The sequence below is a fragment of the Ruditapes philippinarum genome, unplaced genomic scaffold (genome assembly GCF_026571515.1).
Source record: "Ruditapes philippinarum isolate M1 unplaced genomic scaffold, ASM2657151v2 ctg1589_1_1_1_1, whole genome shotgun sequence".
Lineage (NCBI taxonomy): Eukaryota > Metazoa > Mollusca > Bivalvia > Venerida > Veneridae > Ruditapes > Ruditapes philippinarum.
The window spans coordinates 25,802-52,642 of NW_026852705.1; the positions used below are offsets into that span (position 1 = coordinate 25,802).

The window sequence follows — 26,841 nt, forward strand, 5'->3', positions numbered from 1 at the left end:
AACTACAATGTATAATGTTAAAAAATTTTTATAACGATAGACCCAACATGGCCTAATCGCGTTTCAAAATGGAAAGTGAATACTGTACATTTAGGTAATTTAGCATGTTGATTTTAAGTCAGATAATAAAATGATGATAAAACAAAGGTTACCTTATGCTATTTACAAAATACATTTGAGATAAACATTATTATCAGACAAATTAGATTTTACTTTACTCTAGGCCCTAATTTATAACAAATGCACAAATCTGTTCTTAAATCTGCAATATCGTTACACCTACAACAAATAATATCATTTTTCCAATTGGTTTCATCAGAGATTATCTTGTCAATGTATAAAACAAATCTATTTTCATCGAACATACTGTCACATATCCATGTACACATAACTTCTATTTATATCTATGATGCAATCAACAAAATAAAAACTCATATCCGTATATCAGTGTAATCAGATTTATCTAGTTAAGTGTTTACATCAACTTAATATGTTCAACATACAATTTCCTACAATAATGCCCTTTACATACACAGATCACTTTTGTAACCAAAGGGAGGTAACCAAAGTATCAGTGTGAAATAAAATTACACATAATACATTTAAACATTACATTAGTATATTTGTTCATTTATACCAACACACACATACATACTTAAACATCTCTGTTATAAAACAGTCAGTGTCAGTGTAACCAGTCTTCAAATATTGAACTCAAATCTATATATATAATGGTAAGTAAAGGCATTTAGTTACAAAATTAATAAATAAATCAATTTTTGAAGACCGTATTTCGTCTAACATTGTCAGTTTAAAACAAAGAAAGTAAACATCTTTATAAGGTTCAATACTGAACTTTTTAGTTTCTGCTTGGACAAAAAAAAATAAGTAAAAAAATTGTGTTCTCCACATGTTAGAATTGAAGACAAAAATACCTCTATATCAGAAGTGGATTTTATTTAGATTTGAGGTCCGAGTCTGTCACGAGGCAGTTACTGAGGCAACGTTTACTGCTGTAATGACACACTGTTTCTGCATTACAAAAGAAATTGTTTTATCACTTTCAATGACATAATGTGTACAAAATACTACAATAAATCTATAATTTCAATTTCTGTAACTAGAAAGATCATCCAATTATTATTTACATTCTCCCAACATTTTATATTGATTGAATCAATATAAACATGGCATTGGTGTTAAATATAGATATTTATATTACAAACATGTTAATTATGTTACACACATTTATGACTAATAATACCCTTTAACTTGGGACAAATTCTTCTAAAAACAATATTCATTTACAGAAAGTAAGGATAACAAATTTTCATACCAATTCAATTCTTAATTTCTTTTTTTTCCTTATTAACTAAATTAAAATATTTGTCTAAATATTACACTAAAATTAATGTTTTTCAATTGTATCATTATCATTAACCTACTGAAATGGAAATTGATAAAGCCTTTGCCACCAGAATAGAACCAGGCCAGCCTGCATATCTGTGTAATTTAACCAGGCCTTTTACTGTTGGTTAAGTATACAGCTGGCTGTCTAACTTTAAATTTTTCACATTGATAACCATAAAATTGATAATAAATATTTCCAAACAAGTCCTAATAAGAAATTCAGCAGGTGTAGTGTTATCCTTGACCCTTTTACCATCTAGTGATGAGTAAATAAATTAAAACAAAAATCTAACTTACATTTTAATGTAATGTAAACAGTATTAAGAGTTATTATATGTTATGTATAATTACTTGCAATCTATGCAGTACTCTGCATGTTTTATGTACAAATAGTATATAAATGTATTTCCATTGATCACCATTTTATCTACCCTGTTTTCTGAGTAACTGCTCTTTACATACTTTAGTAGGTATGTAATTAATACCTTTTGGGAAGTTTTGGCGTCTTAGGCTGTTTAATCACTGATTCACGAGAAAACTTTTCACTATAAAATAACATAAATCTGGAGGCATGCTCTTTAAACAAAGCTTTTTTGAGATTTCTATTTAAAAGTTCATTAACTTTCAAAATATACTGTACATCTAAGACTTATCACATACATGTAAAAAATAAGACCAGTAATATTATGGTTAAACCAGAAAAAAATTGCCGTGTGTAACTTACTATGAAAATGTTGAACATACAATAGGCTTTCCTTGAAAACAATAATTTAAGATATTTTAAAATGGTTTACAGAATACACATCCATAAACAAAATCGGATTGTCTTATTACATTAAACCATTGTTTCTCAAGTTTTAATCCAATAGGTAACAACCTTTACGTTTTTATTTCAAACTAAAAAATAATACAACATTTATTAACATTAATATAATGTATTCTTTTATCAATTTCCTTTTATCTTCTTACTCTAATTTCTATTAATCTGTAAGCATGAACACAATGTTGATAAACTCATTTTATTTATATGAGGTCATTAAGTGTTTAAGTTTGACTATTTTCATACCACTTTAAAGGCCTTAAATTAATTATAAAATATGGTTTGCTTCTCGCTTCGAACCATGCTTTTCATACAACCAGATCTTTACAATAGCACAAATTTTCTAAAATTGGATGAGGTATAACTGACTTTTGTGTAATCTACTTTTAACTAATTTTCTCAAATTAAATGGATTTTATAATTTATCTATTAGTTAAAAAACTTAAGTAACTATAATAATTACTAAATAATATATTTTTCTGTAGTATCACACTCAATGCTGGATTTAATTCTTTTCTTTTTACATTACTAAAAATGATTAAGCTCCATCACAAAATATAATGTACTCATGTTTGGTTACATACAAAGTTGAAAAATTAACTAAGAATTTCAAATACAAAGCAGCTGAATTAGATGATAGGTTAGTCTATAACAATCTATTCTTCTTTCTAGTAGGAGAGTCCATATTAACATCGGGAGTCGCCGCTCTTTTTCTAGAATCACAGTTTCGTGAAAATTCATCTAAAATGAAAGAGTTCAGTTCCTCAACGTTGGTTTTTGGCAGGCCAGACAAACTATTAGAATTTGAATTGTTGTGTGGCCTGAATCCCACACTAATATTTGACATAGCTCCATCTAAACCTGAAAAATAGAACAATATAAAACTGTTAAACAGTATTTGTCATGGACTAAAAACTATCAATTCGCACCAATTTTATCTTCTGAATCCATGGAACTATTATCTTATAAAATAATATTACTATTTACTAACACTATTCTTAGCTCACTCAGACATCAATTCCTGCTCCACTGAGAATAAATATGCATGTGTCTCAATAAACCTTAGGTCCATTCATGTCATGTAAAGTTTGGTAAAAAACTTTCCAGTTATTTGGGCAACTTTTGGAGAGTCATTACCTACTACAGATATCAGTGAACTGAATGATTTAAGCTAACCTTGGAGCATTTAGGTGTTCACAGGAGCTAAAAATATCTTCTAAAATGAAATTTATGATAAGCCTGTGGTTAAATTGACTAAAATAAACATCTAAAATTCTTAGGCCAATACAGTTTGGTACCTTTATGGTAAAAACTTCAGTCTTGGTGAAGGACCTTAACAAATATAACCCCCGAAGACATGCATGTAGTTAATACAAGTAAATTATTACTAAATACTGTACTTGTTGTGAGGAAATAAGAACTTGCAAATAAGCTTATTTGCAGTAATAAACTTTCTAAACAAAAGAGAACTCATACTATGGTTAACACCCTTGTTGGTGACCAGTAATACTACAAACCCAATACATACATGTATATAGGATACAGAATATAAATTCAACAGGTAATGAGAAAGGAAGTGATTTGTGAAAGTTGAATTAAATGTTAGTTGTTACACCGCCATTGATGCCATGGCAAAATGAAAAGCTTCATTATTCTTGAGCTAAAAACATGTCAAATTGATCAATGACATATTATGGCAAAATACAGTTAAAAACATCATTTCTTATTTCTTCCTATATAATAAATAACTCACAACACACACACTATTTACTGATCATATCTAAAAATATTACACACCTTGCAAGGCAATTGCCTCTCGGAAGCATTGCAAATCCGCCTCCGTACTCCTAGGTAAACTATCCCCTGAAGGGAACCTTGGAAATGAACGATCCATTCTTGCTGATGCACTATGACGCACAACACTACCAGACATTTTAGTTCTTTGTGGTGGATTTTTACCACTAAGGAAAGCTAACAAATCTTCACGTCTAATATGTCTTCTTCGTTTTTTCACCCAGGACACAATGTCTTTCAGTTGTCTTTGCCGACCTCTTTGAACACCAGATTCCATGCAATGTTTGGCTGTATCAACACTATCTGTTAAACAAAACTTTAAGCATTACAACAAGCTTGATCTAATCAATTATAAATATCTACCTTTTAAGTTTGGCTTTAAATTCACAAAGAACAAACAGTCACATTTTGCAACTTAAATAAGTTAAAAGGGTTAATGCTCCAGTGGAGACATACAGTAAGTAACTTTGGGTACCCCCTGTGCATAATATCAAGCATTGAAACTTCAAGTTTAAGCTAAATTATAGTGAACGACAACATTCTCAGTCATACATATACAAAGACAAATATGTATAAATAATTCGGGAATATACTAGTCATGCTATGTGTTAACAAATCTATAAAACCAGAATCTGACAAGAACATGACTAACACTGGCCATGTCAAAGTTATATATATTTTTTTTTATCAAGAACTGGCATTTATTTTTGGGAAAAAAATATCTGAATGTTTTATTGTTTACACAAATACATTAAACTATAATTTATCTTTTTTATATTTAACCTTAAAATCTAATGCATACAAGATTTTTATGGCAAGTTTCCAAAGACATGTAAAGTACTTTTTTAAAATGGTTTGCAATATTATATCAATAAAAATATTCAAACATGGTAACAATGTTTTGTCTTAATTTGTTTAAATAAATTATCATAAATTATCATAAAAGCACTTTTGGACTTTTAATATCTTCTACTCCACTAACCTTCAAAAGGCTGAATAACTAGACACTGCATATATGTTGATTAATCATACAATTAATAAAGTTAATTCATATAGCTTTAGAACTAAAGCACCAACTCATTTCATCTGAGTCGAACCACCAACCGTTCTGACATGAAAAACCTCAAATGTCTGATCAATGTGTTTTAAACCTACAGCAGACTGCAGACAGTGAGTGGCAAGAAATTCAAAGTCAACCACCTTTACCACTATGTCACAGTAGTCTTGTCATTTTAAATTTGAGATTTAAATATTTTATACTTGCTTACCTTTATATAGAGTTGTAACTGAAGACGCAGCATTTTGGAATGGAATCCATAATGAAAGCCCATTGGTACGATCTATCAAAATCAAATGAAAATAAATAAAGTGTACATAATATCATTATTCAGGGTTCGAATTTAAGCTGGCATACTGGCAAAATGCAAGTTAAAATCTAATAATGCCAGTAAAAATTACTCTAGCTGGCATTTATTTGCAAGTGACTGTTCATTTTGGATGTTTACATAATTGTTATCTTCTGAGCTGATGATGATGATTGGCAACTGCCTGCTGCAGTAACTGATGATGTTTACCTTAAAAACTTAAAAATAAATTTTAAGTTGCTCTACCGGTATTTATTTTTTCTGTAACGATATTTTGATGGATTATTTATAATAGCGAAACACTATTAGTTACAACATCCAAGATGTTTTATCAGGGTCCAAAATATCATATGTAAGATGGTATAAATCATATGTAAGATGGTCTGACTTATGGTAGGTTTAAATGGAAAAGAGTCAACTCGGCCCTATACCAACTCGGCACGGTCAACTCGGCCCACTTTAAAAAAATATATTTAACGTAGTAATATTAAAAAAAATATCAAACAAAAACATGTTTACTTAATATCATAATTAAGCTTCTAATTAATTGCAGGTGGTCACTAATCAAGTTTAAATGAATGCGTCAATCATAATTATCACCTAATTAATCGGTATCCTTACGAACACACTGATTGATAATAATAGCCTGTGACAATAAGAGTCCCTTTAATGTCTTTAACCAATTTCATTTAATTTGTTTGTAATTGTCAAAAGCTGAAAATTAAGTCCGTGTATTATACATAATTACAAATATTACAAAAAATAGTGATTACACAAACCTAAATATAAATAATTGAAAAGTGGGCCGAGTTGACCCGTGCCGAGTTGGTATAGGGCCGAGCTGACTCGGGGGCCGAGTACGTTTTAGGGCCGAGCTGACCCGGAATCGTTTAAATTTAAATACCTTAAATGTCAAACAATGTGTTGAAATATATTTTGAGATGAAACTAAGATCACAAGCCTTTTCATGTTTTAGCATAACACATTGATTTTACTAGATTGTAATGGAAACAGCCATATTTTTTCACTCGCTATACCTCGCTTATTTATGTAGTTCATATAGAAAGTGTTGAGGTGTTTTTCGTTTGTCTAATTAATAAATTAATGTTCTTCAGATTACCTTCGAGCTAAACATCACTACATGACTTGCATACAACTATATACAGTCTATGCGAAAGTCAATTTTTTTTTCAGGCCACAAGGACCGAGACCCTTAGGTTTATTTCCGGCCCGGATGATAGTTTTCCGGCCCAGACATTTCAAGCATTATTTTATAATAACTCGGTTGAATGTAAAAATGATTGTCTTTCTTTAAATTAGTGAGACTATCAATATAGAAACATAAGAAGATGCTGACCAATTGAAATAACTTAAGCAGGATTCTCACTAGGTTTTTAAAAAGAGGAGTCCTTGGACTCCCAAGCACAGAAAAAGCTTTTTATTCAGGAAAATGGTAGTATGTCCCAAATGGAATACATTGAACCATAAAAGTGATTGAAAAGATTTGAAATATAATTTCAAAAACCCTACATCATCAGACCATTATGCTGTTTTCTTCCAGATTCACTCCACACACCCCCCTCCCATCAGAAAATATTCATTGTATGTGACAAACACATATACTGGTAAATACCTCCATCTCAACTAATGTGAACAATATATTTAGTAATTTTAATTCTTAAACTACATTTAAGTGTTATTACACACAATTTTAACAAAACAAAGTTTCCTTTTAGTTACGATTTTTTAATGATAAAAAGCGGCATCGCGAAAATATGTGACAATTGAAAATTTGTCTGTTTCCTGCAGAAACATTCACAATTCTACTTGTTGTTGATTTTGATTATATAAGATTAAATATTTTTTGATTATTTTAAGATTGTTACTCATCGGCTATTTCAATTGGCATCATAAAACAAAATTTTCAAATCTGTAATTTACGGCAAAATTTACCGTTGTTGATGAAACTTTTTGACGACAGAGCTGACTGGTATTTATTTGACAGGTACAAAATAGATCTAAGGTTGGTCAATATCTTCTTTAATAAATTCTTTGCATCACCGGGTACTTTTTATCAATCATGTCATTGATATTTTTGAATTTTTAAAAATTTTATTCGGACATGAGGACTGACGGAAAGGAATTTTTCTCGGACCGCATGATTTTTATTCAGCCAGGACCGAGGACCGACGGACTTTCGCACAGACTGCTATATATAATTTTAATGTCCTCATGGCCTTTATTAGGTACTTTGGCTAGTCAATTTAGTCAATGACACTTCTAAATTTATAAAAATTATTAAATATATATGGATAATTTGATAATTACTGTAAATAATTAATATGTTGCATCAAACAAGTCTATACTGGTTGGAGACCACCAAAACCGGACAACCATCAAACCCGGACGGCCCAGAAAATGCTTAATTTAGTATTTTCTTTGTTCAGTGGATGTCAGTCACTTTTTTACCAACAATAAATGCATGTTTCTTCTATAATTAAGTAAATAAATTTATTCAACCTCCGTAACTGGTAATATTTTAATGTCTATTTCAAGAATGTTGACGTTGAAATTTGGGGGCCAGGAAAGCAATGCCTGACCTCATATACCAGCTATAATCATTTGCAGAGTAAACAATAGAATATCCAAAACTTCAGCATTTGTTGCTGACATATTGTATATCATGTTAAAAATCAAAAATCAAAACACCCAAGCTTTTATCTGAATTAAATCACGTCATGTACATATCTGTCCGGACACATGGTACTGTAGTGTAGACAATTTAGGTATTTTTGATACCCTCCTTGTCGGGCCTCAGATATAAGTGTCAATACATTCAGAAATAAACAAACTAGTTTGTAAGTTAGGGGAAGAACCTAGCTGAACTGTGTCAAATTTTTAGGTCTCTATGTTAAAAATTATGAAATCTTAGTCCTATAAATATGACGTCGCTTTGAGATATTTTTGCTTCTGGGCAAAGCAACGTCATATCGAAATTGCTCAAAAACCCATAGCATGTTCCGCCAGAAAATCGGGTGGAACGAAAAACAATGAAGACAGCGTGTATTTACATAATTTTTGACCTATTTATGAACAAAACTAAAAAATAAATACCTTTTGTCAAAATAATTAAACTGTCACATCCGAAAAATCATGATTAATTCCTCTCATGTATTTTAATTCCTTTTACAGCCGATAAACAAATGGCGGCCGTAAAAAGCGCCAAATCTGATTGGCTTATTCAAATGCAAGCGTTTAACTGAGTCAGAACAATCTAACGGAATATTGTTTTAACAAAATAATTGCCCATGCACCGCCAGTGTGTTCGAATATATTTTTCCGTTCAAAAAATTTGGAATCAATCTGTAAAGCACCTTGCTTAACCAGTATGGCTGATAGACAAAAATAGATTGATGTTTATATTTTATTTTAAATTGATAAGTACATCGTTTGAAAGTTTTTGTGTATGATTGAGCATGAAATTGAAAGAAAATATGATAAGCTTTTGAATAAAGCTTGAAAGGCAAGACAATAGACATTTTTTGATTTTTTTATGATGCTATGCGTTTTTGAGCAATAACTATTAGACGTCAGGCTTGACCGACAAAAACTATAACAAGCCTGTAACGTCTAATATATTGGACTAATGAAATCTGTACGGAAAAATGTTCAAAAAGTGTCCGGTTGATGGTTCCCGACCAGTACCCTTCTCTTTAAGAAATGATCCATTTCAAACATTACCTTTATATAATTGAGCAATTGCTGTTGCAGAATTTTGAAACTGTAGAAATAATTTCTGCATTGCAAAGTCTGTATCTCTCTGAACGTTGTCCTCCATATTTGTTTCCGAACTTTCCAAATCCTCTAAACATTCTTCTTCAAAAGCACTCAACCAACCGTCGGCCATATGGTCATTTTGCTGGCCCTCTTGGTGGGCCATGATTTAAGTTTGACTTTTCCAGAAACTATTTTTGAGAATAACCTTAATTTATCAGTATTTACGTCTTTTTACAAAGGATGTGAAAAATTATTTTTCTTTTTCTCGTCTCAACGGAAATTATATTTGCGCATGCGCAATTGAGCAATCGGACATCCGAGATAGTAATAAGTTATGAAAACCACTAACTTAGGGTTGGTAACTACTAGTTTTGGTTTTCAACCGCTAAATTTATACCAGATATTTTATTACCATAAACCAGTTATTGAAAAAGTCAAGGCCCATAAGAGAGTCTGACAAATAACACATATTCACAAATTTGCATGACATAAAAATGTAAGAATTTTGAATTGCAACGGAACTTAAAAGTTATTTGAAACATGTATTTTTTTATCTTACTATTCAGAAGATTGCCAAATTCAATGAATTTATACACGTACTATTTTGCATGTCACTATTTATAAGTATAGAATATTTAATAGCATGAGGATTTTGAAAACATAACAAGTTTTATGTATAATTGTTATATTATGTTATCTTCCCTTGTCTAAATGCATGGTATGATTCATACACATGAATTCATATGAAAATCAGTTTGAAATATTTCTTAAAAAGATTTTTGTACAATTATTATTGACAAAGTTATGCCCTTTTGAACAACGTCATTAATATATTATATGACAGAATACAATTTAGAGAACTCTGTTTCAAATTTAAGATATATTTAAGATTCTGTTTCAAATTTAAGATATATTTAAGATTTTCAGTTGAAAAGAATATGTTGGAATATAATGAGAATCGGCACATTTTTTTACTATAAGTAAATTTTATAAAGCACAATACTTAGGCAGATTCCAGTCATGCTTGAATCTAGTCCTTTGTCAACAGTGCATACTCTGCATTTTCAATTCACCAAACTTCCGTAACCTGGGCAACTATAAATGTTATCGTTTTACTCTTTGACCTGGAATTCTAGTTCCCCTTTTTACATAAAAACTGTGGCCCATTGAACGAAATTGTGAAGCTGTCAGTGTATACTTTATTTTTTAAAAAGTAACTGTGCACCATAATCACATCCGGCGGCATTGTTTATTGGTATTTGTTCGCGATATAACATCATTTCTTTTATCAGGATCATTTAGTCTTCCAGATTCCCCCCCCCCGTTAAATGGAAATAAGCTTGATATCTTGGTAATGTACAAACATGAATAGTGTTATTAATTAAAAAATAAGAAAGTAAACAAAACCTATGGAACGGGGAAAATGTTCTTACATCTAGAACTAGAAAGAAAGTTATATATAATATTTTATGACTTTCTGTCTGAGATTTTAAAGATAGTAGCGCACATGCAGCAAATAAATTACACTGAACAATTCTTTGATGGTGATACATATATTTTAAATTGTTCTTTTTGAAATACAGTAGGAATTCTGAGTCGAACTTCGATTAGTCGATTTTCTCGATGTGTCGAAGTAAAATGAATGGCCCAATTTTCTATATATTCCATATAAAAGTCTATAAAAATTATATGAGTCGAAATTTTATGTGTCGAAGTTTTTTCGATGTGTCGAAGTTTTTTCGTGGTCCGTATAGAATAAATCGAGTACAATTCACCACAAATAAGTCGAAGTCCTTGTATGCCCTTTAGGACACGCATGCACATGTAGTCTATAGCCGTGTAAGTCAAAGCCCTGGCACGTTTTGCAGGAAAGGTTATTGATTTCCCCGTATTTTCAACGGCTATTAATAATTGTCGATAATTGTGCTGCATAAACTCTCACGAGTTATTTACAATCTCCGTCATGTCATGTAGCCCTACAAATGTTGCATCTGTGCAGAAAGTCTGTATAGAAATTTAAGAATAATCAAGACTTGATGAAATTCTAATGATAAAAATGAATGTATGGAAATAGATACATTTATATTGTCTTAATAGTTTTTTTAGGTACATTTGTATATCATTTATGATTGTTGGAGATCTTAGTCAGTGTCGATAGTAAGGGTAGGAAGAAAGGGATACCAGCTCCAATTATTAGTGAATTGAATTATAAATAAGCCGTTTATTTCAATCAAAATGTGCGATCAGTGAAGAAAATCAAAAATTTCTGTAGAGAAAGAAAAATTGTTTTTTAAAAGGAGAATAAACAGCTCACTGATTAAACAACAAAATGCTTTACAAAGTTATGTACAATGTAATGTTTTGAATTATAATTCTAGGTTATTTAAAATAGTGAGTTTTTCCCCCACAATTTGATCTGCTGAATTCTATTTTTCTATATTACACAATAGTTGCAAGAAACCTTATTGGTGTCTTTTTTGTCAGCTTCAAACAGACTTATATTCATTTTCTTGTTCTCTTCCGCACTTCGTATATCTTGCAGAAAATGAAATTTCTACGAAGCAGCTTATATTTGAGTGTTTAGAAATATTTTAAAAAAAAAATTGTTACTTCTCTTTGCATATCATTAACTTTGGCCTTCAGCTTTTATTTTTTGTTGTTTCAAATTAAGTATTTCAGTAGTTTTATCTTGGAAAAGTGCATCATGTCCTTGTTAGGCTATCTTCAAAACGATTTCCTGAGAGCTATTTATAACGCATCGGTGACATTTGTTTCTAAAAATAGAAGATAGTCACTTTACTAATTTACATATAAGAGACCGTACCTGTAGATTAGAGATATCGAGGTGTTTCCTTATTGTTTATATATTTTATCGGTGGCAAATTTCAATTTCCTACTTAATTCCTTGATTTGACAATTATATGAAACGATTTATCTTTAAAAAAAACATATTTTAACTTTTAGAAAAGCTAAATATTTCTCTTTAATGGCATTAATGTCCTGTATTTATTTTACATTTCTATCATGCTCAACTTTTTTAGTGCTCCATTGACAAACATTTGCCACATGAACAGTCTCTGTATCATGTCTATAGAAATTCAAAACATTGCTTTAAATTTATATTCTTCTATATTTTTATATTCTTCTTTGTTTTATGAACAAATTCACATTTTTTCTGCAAAGTTTTATAAACAAATTCTTTTATTTCTGCAAAGAATACAACCTACTACATACATTTCTTATTCCAGATATTTGATTTTAATAAAGATCTTGTGTACGGTGGCATTTAACTTGGCTTTAATGACCTTTGGTCTTATAAATAATCTGTTGGTTGTTTTTTTTTTTGCCATATCTTTCATAAGTTATTAGCATAATTATCTATTTACTTGTGTTTTTAGAACACGCTCATGTGAATCTTTATATAATTATTAAGTTCAACATTGCTGCAACTTGATAATGTAAATGTGCAATTTGCCTGAAGAAAAAGATGCATATCTTTCACTTTTTCAGTATTTTTAAAACTTTATGCAAACTTGTGTTTCAAGCGTTGTTCATTTTTCAAGCTTATTCTATTGTTTGAGCTCATAGATTTGGGTTCACAGTAAAGATCACTTTCAACACATAGTTCAAGCTTATTAATAGTTCATACTCAGTTGACAGTTCAAACTCATAAATTTCATAGTTAAAGCTCATTACAAAATTCAAGGTCATTACATATATAGTTCAAAGTCATTACATATCTCAGATTCATTTTCTTATTTAAGCTCATAGTTCGGTTCATATCTTAATACAAGCTCTTTTTTTAGTCCAGACCCTATAGTTCAGGCTCTCACAGCTAAAGCTCATAACATGATACAGTCTCATCTTTATAGTTTAGACTCATATGTCATGCTCATTACATATTTAAAGCTCACTTTTTAGGTCAGATCAAACATATTTCACAACTCAAGCTCATTTTATAGTTCCAACTTGATTCATAGCTCATTTCATTATAAGTCAAACTCACTTCATTGATCAATTTATTTCACAATTCAGGCTCATTTCATATTTAGTTCTTATCAGGCAGTTGATGCATTTCGTAAATCAAGCTCATTACATATTACAAGCACATTTCTAAGTTCACTAAGTTCAATGGTTCTAGCTCATTGCACTTTTCAATAAAATCATAGCATGATTGAATCTCATTTCATAGTTTTGAATCATTGCGCAATATCATTACACATGCAGTTACTGAAGTTCAAGGGTTTAAGTTCAAGGTCATTTTATAGTGAAAAACCATGCTTGTTTTCTATTGTTTTGTGAACAGTGAATCATGATGTATTTATACTGTGTCTATTTTGTAGTAATGTCAGATTGAAAATAAACAGAGGTAATTATATGTGTCAAGTTCATTTTTTTATAATCCACCAATTTCTGGCATTTTGTTATGCAGAAATATTCAATGGACTTGTTTATTATTTAAAGTCCGTCTAGCTTATGTCAGAATGGGCTTTAATACAGCAGGAACTTGTATGCTAACCTTTTTTCTTATTCAGAAACAAGAGAGATATGACGGCCCTACATTACTCATCTGAGACACATTGCCAGAAAAGGACACCATGTTCCAATATATAAATAAATCATTTGGTCACATTTAGGGGCATTGCCATTTTACCTAAGAGAGATGTTTTATGTAATTTAGAAGAGAATTTGCCTGTAATATTAACATATTTCAATGAATGCGTTACTGTTTGGACATTTGGTATTTTATATACCGGTAAAATACATATTCTTCATATAAATAAAACCCAAAAGAAAACAAAAACCACATTTGTAAAACGATTAACTTTATATTTAACAAAAATAAAATAAATCATATACTTATCACACAAAATAGATTTACTTCTTTAACATTTTCCGAATGGATCATTTCATTTTCTGTCATTTTTAAATCCAAAACAAGCAAGAATAGAGCGAAATGCGCTGGTGAAAAATCCTTTCTTTGATTTCTTCTTGTCTGCCAACTCATTTCTTAAAGCATCTTGTGGTAACTTGTCATTGATTTGCCGACTGCTAGTAGCTTGTGACTTTGGGCAGATATCTGTAATGCCCATGTCTAGGTTACCATGTTTGGTAGATTTCACAGTTTGGTCATCTGACGTCTGCTGCTTTGCGGATTGGCACTGGATGTCGTCTGCTTCTCGATTGTTCCTGTTTAAAATCCAAAAATATTTAATGACATTTATAAATATGTAATATAAGTGTTTAGAAAATTTGCATCATAAATTATGAGATGCTAAATATTTAAGAATTAAAGAACAACATTGGTTAAATATTTTTCTTAAACAGAAAAGTGTTCATTTCAAAATTGGTTAATCATTTTTCTTAATCTTAAACAGAAAAGTCCTCATTTCAAATATACTCATGAAAAAAACAATGATGGTCAATATTTGACACTATGAGCTAGACAAAGAAAAATGTATATCTTTGCAAGAATTCGATACCTTTTTAACTTGGGTTGGCAGTTTAATAAAACATCTTCTGACACCTTTGTATCATTCCATTGAGAAGCGGGTACTTTGGAAGTTTTTCTGTCATTTCTGTTTGTATGTTGACTGTAGTCATAATTATCGTCAAGATACATCTTCAACTCTGAAAAAAAAGAGACGATTTAAAGCATAATGCAACGTTAGATTTAAAATTTACTCCGCACTTGATTATACTAAATGTGAAAATGCATTGGTCGCAAAGAAGTACCAGTTGCACAAATAACATATAAATCTATCTTGGAACATTTTCATTTTGTACAAGCTTTGAAATCAGGTTCGATAATAAAATATCATTACAATGCCATACTTGCAAAACACTTTTACAAGTTTGATATTAGTCACTACTAATCTTTTCAAACTAGCAGTTGTGAGAAGTTGTCTTAAGTGTCTAAATATTTTTGTAACTTCCCGAAAACCTGTACGTTTAATTAATTTACCATATGCAGACTGGTTTCTTATATCAGCTCTAGAGCTATTATGTCCGGTTGCGCGTCTTTTTCGCTGTCCAACTTGACCATGTTTTTGTGGCATCGGCCTCCTCTGACCTTGCGGTGGTAAAGCGCTCTTACTTCGCCTTTTCTTCTGTGTTGTCTTATCATTAGCTACTAAAATAAGGAAAAGGAAGAGTGTAAATATCCATTGACAAACTTTATGATGGAATAATGTTCCATTTGGAGTACCTCTTTGATGGGTGGGAACCGAAAAGTTGCTTTACAATTATTAAATAACCTTGTAATAGAAATTATTGCTGTAATGTTATCAAGTTTATAACATCAGCTGAAGTCTCCTTTTCTAACGTACAGTCATGTTCTCTTAATTAAGTATTCGATACGCAATCTAGACAGAGCCCCAACCTTATGTCAAAGGGTGACTTGACATTGTAGATGGGCCAAGTGATAGTCAAACATAAAATGTTATTTTCTGAGTTGCAAATAATACTTTCACTGATTCATGCATAATTCAAATAAACAATATTTAACAATTTAAAAAATATAAGAAATATTTCAAAACTTACCTTTTCTGCGATTTGCCGGTTTTCTTTGGGAATAGTGTCCTCTATATGTGCCAACTAAAGACTTTGCCCTTTTTGATGAACACATTTTGTCCATTCTTGAGTGAGCTTTGTAGTCGTTTCTTGTTAATCTGTTCATAATTCACTGTAACATGATTTTCATATTAAATAATTAAGTGTGCTCAAAACAAATCAGTTTTTTCCAGCATTTTCGATTATTTGAATTATCATGGTTGTTTAAATGAGAACGGAAATCATATCAATTTTCTTATATTGAGAATGGTTACGGCGTCTTTTTATAATGTGTGTCCAAGTCATACTGGGGTCATAACAATTTTTTGAGAGTGGATCGAATTAGCTGTGTTGAAGTTTTTATCACAAAAGAGCTAAATAAATCTTACAATTGAAACTCATTTAAGTTTTGTAACATTTTGAATCTCTTTACTGACCATAACATATCCGGTAAAACGTATTTATAAAGAAATTATAAATGATAATAAAAAACGTATGCACATACCGTTACGTGTTGATATCTTATGTTGCGGAACGTCGTTTCTATGACACGTTACGTCAGGAAATTTAATTATGATTACGTCAGTACAACGTTATTGACGTGATGAAAATATAATAGAATGCGTCTTACATGTATCTTTTTTTCCTAATTGCTGGACAATTTTCTCAATTTCACTTAACATTAGAACATATTATGCAGACGTTACCAATAAACATGGCGAAATATGAATCTAGAGTCTTAATCATATCAATTTCCTTACATTACTTCATAGAAATCTGTATGAAAATAATGTTGTAAAAATATTATTTTTAAAGTTTATCTAGCAAGATTTGATAAGAATGCACAATACGGTTTTTTTTCAATACAAGTAAAATACACTATTATTTTAACGCTTCTAGGTAAACGGAAAATTAAGATTCGCAATAGCACTGAGTGGAAAATCTTAACTCATTAACCTGCTGGAAACGAGAGTAGTTAGCCTTTGCCACCAGTAGAGAACCAGGTCAGTCTGCGCTTCCATAGAATACTGACTCCTGAAGAATCAAAGTACTGAAGTACAGTTGGGCTGGCTATTTGTCACCACGTTTTACACATGTCAATACAAAAAGTTAAAATGTCTTCACTAAACAATTGGTATATACAGTCGACATTGTATTAAGAGACCACTCAAGGGACTGCCAAAAAGTGGTCTCTTAATAAAGTGGTCTCTCAATAGAATTCTGGAAAATTCGAGACTTTATTATATTACAAGTCATAGATATAATAACATCTTTTTATAAAAACAAAAACTGTACAATATTATATAATCATTATGTATTACAGATTCATAATTACATTTATGCCTTTTGTTTAAAAAAGTCACAAGATGTGTTTGTTTTTTTTTAGTAGAAATATTATTAATATGGTCATACACATCTATACACATCTCCTGCTGAACATACTTTCAAATCATCAGCCAGACCTCTAGATAATTTTTCATGCAATGAGTTTTAAAGTTCTTGATTTTTTTCAGCAATTAGTTTTCACACTACCCCGATTTCAAAACATTAAAGTTTGAGAGATCTTAGATTATCATTATATATTTTTTTATTTTATTTATTTTTTTTGTCGAAGGGTCATATTTAATGGGGTACTACATGTATTTTATAAAGCATCAGATGAGCACCTAGATCTACACCGTCAGCAATGAAAGGCTGTAATGTTTATTTCACTACGTTTCACGATTTTATTTTTACTACAAACGATGGCATTTGCTATTTACTCAGACTCAATTCCATGCACGATTTCCTCATTCATTTTTTCCGGTATTATTATTTGTCTGTCATTTTTTCGCTCGTTCCGACGTCATTTTCAATGATTTTCTGGAAGGGAGGTCACTCTGAGCACATGACAAAACTGTGCCAATGCGGTGTTGTGATACGTTATTGCTCTGACAAAATATGTCACAATAAATATTACTATCGGAAAACTGTTTCTTTCTTTCCGATTTTGAAACGATTGCAATTGTTATTAATTTCGTTTTTAAACGACAATTATTTGTGACGGTCTAATTGACGACCGTTTAATAGATACTTTAAGACCAATGACCATGAAAAATATTTGTTTGTTCAAACCTACTCGCTAATTACACAGGTGAGAATGTCCGTAGGGACGATTGTTTGTCACGGCCGTTTAATAGATACTTTAACACTGAATTTTGTACATTTGGGCGGACATTTAGTGGCCGCTGGCCGCGATATAAAATCGTCGTTTAATGGAATTAACTTATATAGTAAAAATCATCGGGAGGGATTTTATGCGGCCGCTTAATAAAAAAGTCGCTCAATAAAGGTGGACGCAAGTACGATGCCGACTGTACATGTAAAACAGACAGCACAGAATGTGAAGTTAGCAACATTACGGTATTTTAAATGACTGATGTCGTAACTTCTTGATAATTTGTCAGTTTACACTGTGCATTCGTTGTATTTTCTGATCCCAGATCAGGAAATACAATGCTGACATTCAATCTCTGACACAGCGCTATACGACAAACCTAACAACAAGTAGTTCTCAAAACAGCTTAAAACTAGCGATATGAAAGAAAGAAATATTTTTATTTTGTTACAAGTATCCAACAAATTACAACGCATTCAAAGTTTAAAAGTAGCGTTGGCTTATAGAATTGTCAATAAATGCACAATCACAAATTACGCGGATGAATATCATTTTAATCAATGAAAATCGCTCGGCTATTTCCGTAAAGCTTCGGATTATTGTGATTTTAACTAAATAAACATTTGGTATTTAGACTTTCTGAAAAATAAAGTAAGGATGTTATGTTGACTCTAGGACAGGGACGAATTTAGGGCATTCGACGATCGATAATCAATTTCTACACCCGAATATTTAATCCACGTAAACAAAATGCTATTTTAGCGATGTCGATACCGAATACTTCAGAGCGTGTCACACAAATAAATCTGAATGTCGAGTATACATGTCGGGCTGTTTTGGCGAGAAGATTTTCGCTAAATTATGTCCATCAGTGTTAAGCAACATGTTTATCGTGAACAAATACCTCGAAATTAATAAGGATTACCAACCCTAAATGGGAATTGTAAATTTAGAATTATTTAATTTTATTCAGGCTTGCTTCGTATAACTTCCCCGTAGTGCAGGGGTAAGGCGCTCGTTTAGGGTGTGAGAGGTCTGGGTTCAACTTTTGTCAGTTGTCAAACTTTATCCAATATTTGAACATTATTAAAATAAATGTTTGATATTTCAAAAGAACTAAACAAATGTGGATTTAAGAAGTATAATGTGCAATTAAAAGATGGGTGAAATTCTATATGGTATGAAACTATAACGCATATTTTGAACTAGAAAACCAATAAATAGGTTATCTAAAACGGAAAATTTTCGGAAATACATATCAACAAGAAACCACATTTTTATAGTGTGCAATTTAATTCCTAATGGTACATACAAGTTGTAATAAAATACTTATTAAATTCCAATAACAATGTTGTTAAACACAATGTTAATAAAAATGTTTGTCTATGTAATTAAATTAATACATGTACATTTCATCATGGAAATGATAATTTGTTACATCTATAAATGATCGTTTACTTAAATTCTTAAAGATCCTGTAACACAATTTTCATGGTTTTAAATCATAAATATGATGCTCAAATTAAGATTTATCAATATTGTAGGTTCCAAAAAACATCATTTATAAATATATTACCGAATTTAACATTTCATGTAAATAAAGGGAGGTAACAAAAAATTATTGTCTATAAAGTTTAAGTCAAATTTTACAATAAGAAATGAATGCATATATCTTAATGTCATTCTGGAAACATTCAAATAATAATTATCAACACCTCCAACGTTTCGAGGGGATAAACACCTCCTTTTCAAGGAGTTAACAGGAACTTCTTGATAAAGAGGGGTTTATCCCCTCGAAACGCTGGAGGTTTAAACTTTGTGAATTTGATAATTATATTTTAATGATTACATATAATGTACACAAATATTTGCAGTAGAAATTTTAAATATTCTTCGATGTTTGAAAATTGTTTTATTTGCATAATTATGTATACATATATATAATTTCACTTAGTGTGGTTTACCACTTTGATCACAACATACAGGATCTTAATGAATAAATAAACCGGTAAACATGTTTGTTTTTGGGTTTTTCGTCGCACCAACACAGTATAGATCATATGGCGACTTTCCGGTTTTAATGATTGAGGAAGGCATCAGGTGCCCTTCCAAACATTCTTTCAGGAACGAACGGGTACCTGAACAGAACCATGAACGTTCCATAAGCTAACTGGATGGTTTTTACTGTTGTGTATTTACAAGCCTATCGACTACGAGAAATATTCATTGGAAATTGTTACTGTTTTGGTCACATTTATTTCCAGTTTACACAAATAAAGATATCTCACGAAAGCGCAAAAAGACGAAAATTAGAGACTCGGATTCGATTGAGTCTGTTTATAATAGGCGACGTGACTCTACCGCCTTTATAAACCCAAAACACCAGTAGTATTCATAGTTCAGTAATTGACGTATTACTTGAACTCATTTTCTAAAAGGAAAGCTATGAACTTTGCGTGCATTTGTTTTGCATGGACTGCATTGTCAGTTTTTGAAGCTTTCCGTAATACTTCATTGTTTTCTATGATTTCTCTTACACCAATCTGTGGCATCTTCATATCGTCCACCTTCATTAAAGTGTTTGTCAGAGCAACATATCTAGGATCGTTAATTGAAGTATCAAATTTTTCCCCAAACTTTCCAAAGAATCTTGGAGACTCAACCCATTTAGGAGTCACTGAATCGGTATTTGCTGAGGATTTTATAGGCCCAGATGGAAGAGACGCATAACGTACGGATTTCGTTGGACTAGATGACCTTGACTTTTCTGGTGATGCTGACTTACTATTGGAGCCGTTCACCGAGGGAAATCTGAATTCAGTCTTTATGTCGTCTACATCATACTTGTGAACTGTTGAACTGCTTGTATTCACATAAACACCACGATTTGGTAGTTTTGTTTTGTCAGACGGAATGTTAGCACACTTTGTCCTCCCGTTACTATTTTCGCCCCTTTTAACAGCACTTTTAATGGTACCTTTATAGTTTGTAGAGCTTTTCTGACTTGTAGCTTTATTTGATTGCCTCGTAGCATACTTATTAAGATTTAGAACTGTACTTTGTCTCGAAGTCCTCGAAGTTCTTGAATCTGAACGTCCAGCGTCATCACTGGAAACCTTTTTCTTATCTACTTTTGAACTTAATCTACTAGCCCGTGACCCTGGTCTAGAAATAGGATCCTCACCAACTGGACTTTCACAAGAACTTATTTCATCCATTTGTGGTACTCGAATTGTCAGCACCTTTTTCGGCCTTTCAGCATGCGTCTTCTCAATAACTTTTCTAGCGGATGCCATGAACTGTTTCATCATCTTATCTTTATTATTTTGCCTCTCTACAAATTTTTGTTTTTCATATTCATGGTTGGTAAGAAATTTGTACCTTTCTCTTCCAAGTTCCAGCTGCCTCGAGTACAACATTCTTTCCTCCGTTACATTTTCAGTCAGATTATTAACACCGCGAGCAGATTTACGAGGTAAGTTATCACTTTCCCCTTTATTAATCCAACTATTTATTTCTTTGATAGTTGTAGATTTATCCTTTTTCACAGAATTACGACGTCCAATGGACGGGGCGCTCTTAGATAAAGTTTTCCTCTCCATTCCTTTCTACTTCATATTTTAGTTGAATTCTAATTTCAATAAGTGATATTATATATGTTTTAGAATCAATTCACATTTGTCATTTTATAAAGGATATCAAAAATATATCACAACAAATAGAAGAATATCACCGTTGCTTTTTAAATTTTAAAACAATATCTACTCTTGTTATTTAATATTCACTCTATGAATTCATCATGAAATCTTTTTAAAAAAATGGATTAAATTTAATCTATGCTTAAGTTAGAAAATAAGAACAATAATTCATGAACCTGGCGGATTATAATAATCTACTTTGACTGACGGACACAACAAAGCTGTCCTTAGATTAACCATGTCAAGCAAAGCTTTCACACGTTTATTACCATTGGTAAAAAGCCTCTCGATCACTGGTTATGCAGGTAGTTTATATGATCGGCTACATCCGATTAACATCGGAGAAGCATATAAGAAACATAATATAAATTTTAAATAGTAAGCTGTCTACAAATAGCATTCAGTTTTCATCTTTGTTATATAAAAAGAAAAAAAATCAATCATTATTTTTGACATAAGGACTCGTACAATCTTGGCATATCTTTTTTAAGTTGACAGTCGAGCAGTTTGAAGCTGGCACCCTTACATCTAGCAGCTTAATGTTAGTGACATACACGGCCAAAAATGTATTATAATCACTTCCTGGGGATATTGGAGGCAAATTTGCTATGAAAATAACTTCTAGGGCGCGGACTATATATAAGCTTTGTAACAGTCTAGCAACATGACGTTGGTAGCCTAGCAGCTTGTGTTAGAGGCATATACTAGACACATGGAAACTGCCGAAAAGGCATTGTAATCACTTTCTAAGGACACAAGAAGCAATATATTGATATAAAACAATAAATCTCTATAAGGCGTGGAAAATATATAAGATTCGTGGCAGCCTAGCAGCTTGAAGTTTACAGCCTAGCAGCCTACAGTTAGTGACATGTACTAGACTTACAGAAACGCCCGAAAATGCATTACTATCACTTTCTAAGGATATTTGAAGCCTTGTTGATAGGAAAAATATACAGACTACACATACATTTTTTCAATGTTTTAGTCAGTTTGTTTACAAACAGATTTGTTGTTTTATATAGACATAAATGGGGCAGTTTTGAATTTATTAATTTTAATTTAATTATTAACTTTAGGCTTTTTGTTTGTGAATTATACTAGATCTGTCTGTCCAGTTAATGATAAACATAATGGTTATTAGAGACCACATCCGGAAATAAAGCTCAGAAATAACCAAAACAAATGATCATTCTGTAAGCGAAATGTATAAGTTGATAACAGTTCGATTGAAACACAAAACTATAAAAGCTTGCTATAATTGATCTAATTTTTAAATGACTCAAAACATGTTGCGCAACAATTTGAATATGATTTATTGATACCATATCTCATTTGAGAGTGAACGGCATATGATCAAAACGAAAAAGAAAAAACAAAAAAAAAAATATTCATAATAGCAGAATATGACAATGCCGGCGCTTTATTGTTACGTGCACGACTGGATGTCATGCAACCATAAATATTACATAAGCGAGGGGGCAGCGGGTTTCAGTAAGACAATTAAACAAACACCCTGTGGTAGTATTTCATTTCCATTCTTGGTATATCACAATTGTGTAAACTTTACATGATATATTGCACAATCATCCTTCTATCAATACACCGGATTTTATTGTCACCATGAATTGTTATGTTATATATGACCATATTGTATACACAGCAGAATCATACAACGAGTATTGTAGTGCCTGTTGTGTCATGACTGCAACAGTATAAACTTGGTGAGTAAGAAGTTATGTGAGCATCGTGTAATAATAATTTTAAGAAATTATTTTTGTTTAATTACTTAAAAGGAAACTTAAAAGGAAGCCCCGGCCGGGCTTTCATATAGTAATGATAGCTAAACAAACACATTATCCTTATATGAAGATGAATATTCTGAAAGACATTTTCTAAAGCGACCATTTGACTAGTGAGCCATTGAATATGCTGTGATATTCAATGGCTCACTAGTCAGTAATTGTTTTATTATATGAATGGTCGCGTTAGAAAATGTCTTTCAGTATATTATTATATTAATACTGTTTGGACCAATGGGATTGCAGCTAAATTTAGATTATATAATAATATCTATTATTAATAAGATTATCTTCACCAGAATTGGTGTAACCGCTCTGCACATGATGTGTGATTCCAACTTCCTGCACTAAGAAAGTGCTGTGAGAAAAAATATACACATCAGGTATACCATTTGTAATTAGACATGTGTATTAACGAATTTGTTTAAATTCTGGTAATGAACTTAACTTAAAAAAAGTATTATTTCAGATGTAGAATAATTCATTCTTCATTTTAGATTTAAAATGCTGAACTCATTTCGATTTAAATGATATATAATAATTTATGTGGGATGAATGATACATGAGCACGTGCAAGCGAACTGTATAACCGGGGACACTTCCGGATCTGAATAGGAATGGATGAAAATTCCACGAAGGTTTGTGTGTTATTATGTAATGTCTATGAGGCAAAGATGTTTAAATATAAATTAATGTCCTAAATAATTAAAAACTTTAGTATCTTTCAGTGTATTCTACATATATACATTACTATATCATTTCATTATAGTCTATAGATACATCCGGTTCAGCTTAAAAGAAATATTTACGTTGATATATCTAAATAAAGATAACAGTAATTCGCGAGTATAAATAAAGGGATTTACCTTATATAAAACTGAAAACCTGTAACTCTTTATTAATAATATGCGAAATTACAAATAATTATTCATAAAATTCCCGTTAGTCAAATGACAAATAAGCTATATAACTTTAAGTAGCCGACTTTAAACAATACAAGAACTTGAAAGCTCCTTGGCTAAATGCACCTCTTTTATTAACAGCAGCATCAACGGTATGTTTTAAGCAGTTCATAACATGGCAAAGGATATACGTGTATAGTGTATTTAATAAAAAAAGATGTTACCATATGTATTTATTTTCCCAATACTGATTCAACATTGATTTAAAACACTATATTGTTTTCTTCCATAAAAATTTTCACTTTTAGTTCTAATTCCTTCCGTGCCTCTTTTCCTCCAATCTTAATTGGTTTTCGTAAAGCTTCTATATTCCTTATAATCGTTTGTACATCCGTTTTGCAGTCCGTTTTATAATTTTTTGACAGTGAATTTTCAAGTGCAAAAAACCTTGGTTCTTTGGATATACTCATTTCATTTGTCTTTTGATTTCTAGCAGAAATAAAAGATGGGAAGCTATGAGAAGAAACAGAACGAATGACTTTTTCATTCCCTGCAGTTGATGGCCGTGACCAGTCAGTAGTCATGGCTAAGGGGGTCCAGTCTTCTACTTGTACCTCGCCAGTTTGGTTGAGTAACTTTGTTTGAGCGGGAACTGTACGAGGACGGTTGTTTACATTCCCTGTTGCAAAGTTTTCTCTACGTGGGGAACCAGCCTCAAATTGAACAGTTTTTGGTCGAATCATTGGTGCTATGAACATAAGAGATGAGGCTGAATGTGTGTCACTTTTTGGTCCATCCGCCATGAGTCTCCTTTCAGCAGCGGCTGGAAATGATGCACTTTGTGGTCTATTAAATTTTATCCTAAAACCTTTGCGTTTTTGTTTATCTTTAAATGTCTGTATTTCATGATCGTATTTTGATAATATTTTGAACCGTTCTTTCCCTAATTCCATCATTCTTGCTCGAAGAAGTCTTTCCTCTGTGATATTTTCTGCAAGTTGTCCAGAGTGAATGCGAGATGTTTCGGGCTCATGCTCTTTACCACTTAAAACCCATTCCTCAATGTCATGTAAAACTGATGTTTTCTTTGACTTCAATCGTCCTGCTGGTGCACTTTTTATTCTTGGAGGGTGCATTGTAATAATGTGCCTGTTTTACTGAAAAATACACAAATGTTACATTTAATTTTCAGTAAAAATACTTGTTCTCGGATGGAAAAATGAATGATAAGATATTCACATATAGTGATATCCTTCTGTTATTTAACAAGAAAATAATTTAACATTTTTAAATTCTTAAACTGTTACAGATATTAGTATTTTTGTTCATAGAAACTTATATTTAAATAACTTATGGCGATAAAACTAAATAATATATTTCAAACTATAGAAATTCCTTTTGCATGAAATGATGTTTAAATGTACCACAATTAAAAAAGTTATTTGAATTTTACTGTTCTGTTAAACGTAAATAATAACTTAAAACAAAATATAGACATACATACCTCAACGTTTCTGACTAAAATAATCCTCTATTTTATGAATTTGATTGTGGAAATCCTGAGTAAGAAACCATTGTAATTCTATTGACATTGTATCAATTAATGCCAAATGCTGTTATTTTGCTGAATAGTTAAAGGGCGCATGTTTTAGATATCTAATTATCTGAACAATCATCCCACGGGTTTCCGTTCAAAATCTTCATACTGTGTCAAATTCATGCGTGCCCATTCCATTGTCTGTAAACTTTATATTTTGTAACAAATGATGTCCTGTGAACAAATACTATTCATAAAGTTATTGATAGCTTAATGCTATGTTATGATCCGTTCTGGCCTATCAAATCTGAGACAAAGGTGTACAAATATAGATCACGATACAGTCTTTGCTAAATCATTGAAAATTCAACGTTTCAAATTACATATACTAAACACAGTCTGTCAGCGTTAAGTGGTCCAAGTATCCGCTATATTCATGCTATAATCCTCATCTCCCATTACTATATCGGTTACACTGTTTCCTGGTGCTGATTCAAATGATTAAATTGATCTTTTAAAAAAATGTTATAAATTATTTACTTTGTGCATTTTATGAATTGTTTACCTTTGCCTCCTGCATCTCATTAATGTTTAACAAATTTACCAATTAGATTATTATCTTATCAGAATAATTTATTATAAAAAGATCTCCGTTTAAGCACTCACTTAAACAGAATCATAACAAATTTAGCATAATAAAAATTGGTTTAGTATAATTTAGTTTAAGAAAATTTCGCCCTTGCTCAGTAACGTTTAATAGATATTATACATTTACATATTAAGTAGTCTCAATAAATTTTCGAGCAAACAAAACGATTTCGAATTGTTTACTTAATCGAATCATCTTACGGACAACTTAAATCTTGTTGATTTATTTGAAGACTTGACAAGTAAGTTGTATTTACAGATGTAACGGAAATTATAACAACCAAACTGTCCCTTAGATATGCGTTTAATAATTCAATTTGAAAATGAAAGGTACTGGAATTTATATAAACGAATTTGTTTAAACTTTCGATAAACAAGT

At 31.3% G+C, this 26,841-nt stretch overlaps 4 protein-coding genes across 4 annotated transcripts; all 4 read right to left on the bottom strand.

The window, feature by feature from the left end:
* Nucleotides 1-25: 25 nt before the first annotated feature.
* On the bottom strand, nucleotides 26-9,475 carry LOC132721712 (HUWE1-associated protein modifying stress responses-like). Its single transcript, XM_060706087.1, has 4 exons — nucleotides 9,130-9,475; nucleotides 5,293-5,364; nucleotides 4,028-4,327; nucleotides 26-3,091 (listed from the first exon to the last, which is right to left on the bottom strand). Exons 1-4 carry the CDS (start codon nucleotides 9,326-9,328, stop codon nucleotides 2,877-2,879), a joined length of 786 nt encoding a protein of 261 aa, XP_060562070.1. The 5' UTR covers nucleotides 9,329-9,475; the 3' UTR covers nucleotides 26-2,876.
* A 4,536-nt stretch (nucleotides 9,476-14,011) lies between these two features.
* LOC132721615 (uncharacterized) lies at nucleotides 14,012-16,313 on the bottom strand. Its single transcript, XM_060705939.1, has 5 exons — nucleotides 16,223-16,313; nucleotides 15,709-15,850; nucleotides 15,131-15,298; nucleotides 14,649-14,796; nucleotides 14,012-14,355 (listed from the first exon to the last, which is right to left on the bottom strand). Exons 2-5 carry the CDS (start codon nucleotides 15,842-15,844, stop codon nucleotides 14,076-14,078), a joined length of 732 nt encoding a protein of 243 aa, XP_060561922.1. The 5' UTR covers nucleotides 15,845-15,850; nucleotides 16,223-16,313; the 3' UTR covers nucleotides 14,012-14,075.
* A 3,381-nt stretch (nucleotides 16,314-19,694) lies between these two features.
* On the bottom strand, nucleotides 19,695-22,086 carry LOC132721626 (uncharacterized). The gene has a single exon (XM_060705949.1). The coding sequence runs from the start codon at nucleotides 21,475-21,477 to the stop codon at nucleotides 20,290-20,292; it is 1,188 nt and encodes a 395-aa protein (XP_060561932.1). The 5' UTR covers nucleotides 21,478-22,086; the 3' UTR covers nucleotides 19,695-20,289.
* A 2,171-nt stretch (nucleotides 22,087-24,257) lies between these two features.
* Nucleotides 24,258-26,553, bottom strand: LOC132721729 (uncharacterized). The gene is made up of 2 exons (XM_060706101.1): nucleotides 25,782-26,553; nucleotides 24,258-25,434 (listed from the first exon to the last, which is right to left on the bottom strand). Exon 2 carries the CDS (start codon nucleotides 25,411-25,413, stop codon nucleotides 24,541-24,543), a length of 873 nt encoding a protein of 290 aa, XP_060562084.1. The 5' UTR covers nucleotides 25,414-25,434; nucleotides 25,782-26,553; the 3' UTR covers nucleotides 24,258-24,540.
* Between the last annotated feature and the right edge of the window lie 288 nt (nucleotides 26,554-26,841).

Bases quoted from the DNA above. Each gene is read 5' to 3' on its own strand.
- LOC132721712 (XM_060706087.1), bottom strand. From the start codon at position 9,328: ATGGCCCACCAAGAGGGCCAGCAAAATGACCATATGGCCGACGGTTGG. The intron at 4,328-5,292 runs GTAAGCAAGTAT...TTTGTTTAACAG, and splicing joins AGTTACAACTCTATATAAAG to ATAGTGTTGATACAGCCAAA. The intron at 3,092-4,027 runs GTGTGTAATATT...TCTATTTTTCAG, and splicing joins AGAGGCAATTGCCTTGCAAG to GTTTAGATGGAGCTATGTCA.
- LOC132721626 (XM_060705949.1), bottom strand. From the start codon at position 21,477: ATGGAGAGGAAAACTTTATCTAAGAGCGCCCCGTCCATTGGACGTCGT.
- LOC132721615 (XM_060705939.1), bottom strand. From the start codon at position 15,844: ATGAACAGATTAACAAGAAACGACTACAAAGCTCACTCAAGAATGGAC. The intron at 14,797-15,130 runs GTAAATTAATTA...CTTTTTTTTCAG, and splicing joins AAGAAACCAGTCTGCATATG to AGTTGAAGATGTATCTTGAC. The intron at 14,356-14,648 runs GTATCGAATTCT...GATTTTAAACAG, and splicing joins TGCCAACCCAAGTTAAAAAG to GAACAATCGAGAAGCAGACG.
- LOC132721729 (XM_060706101.1), bottom strand. From the start codon at position 25,413: ATGCACCCTCCAAGAATAAAAAGTGCACCAGCAGGACGATTGAAGTCA.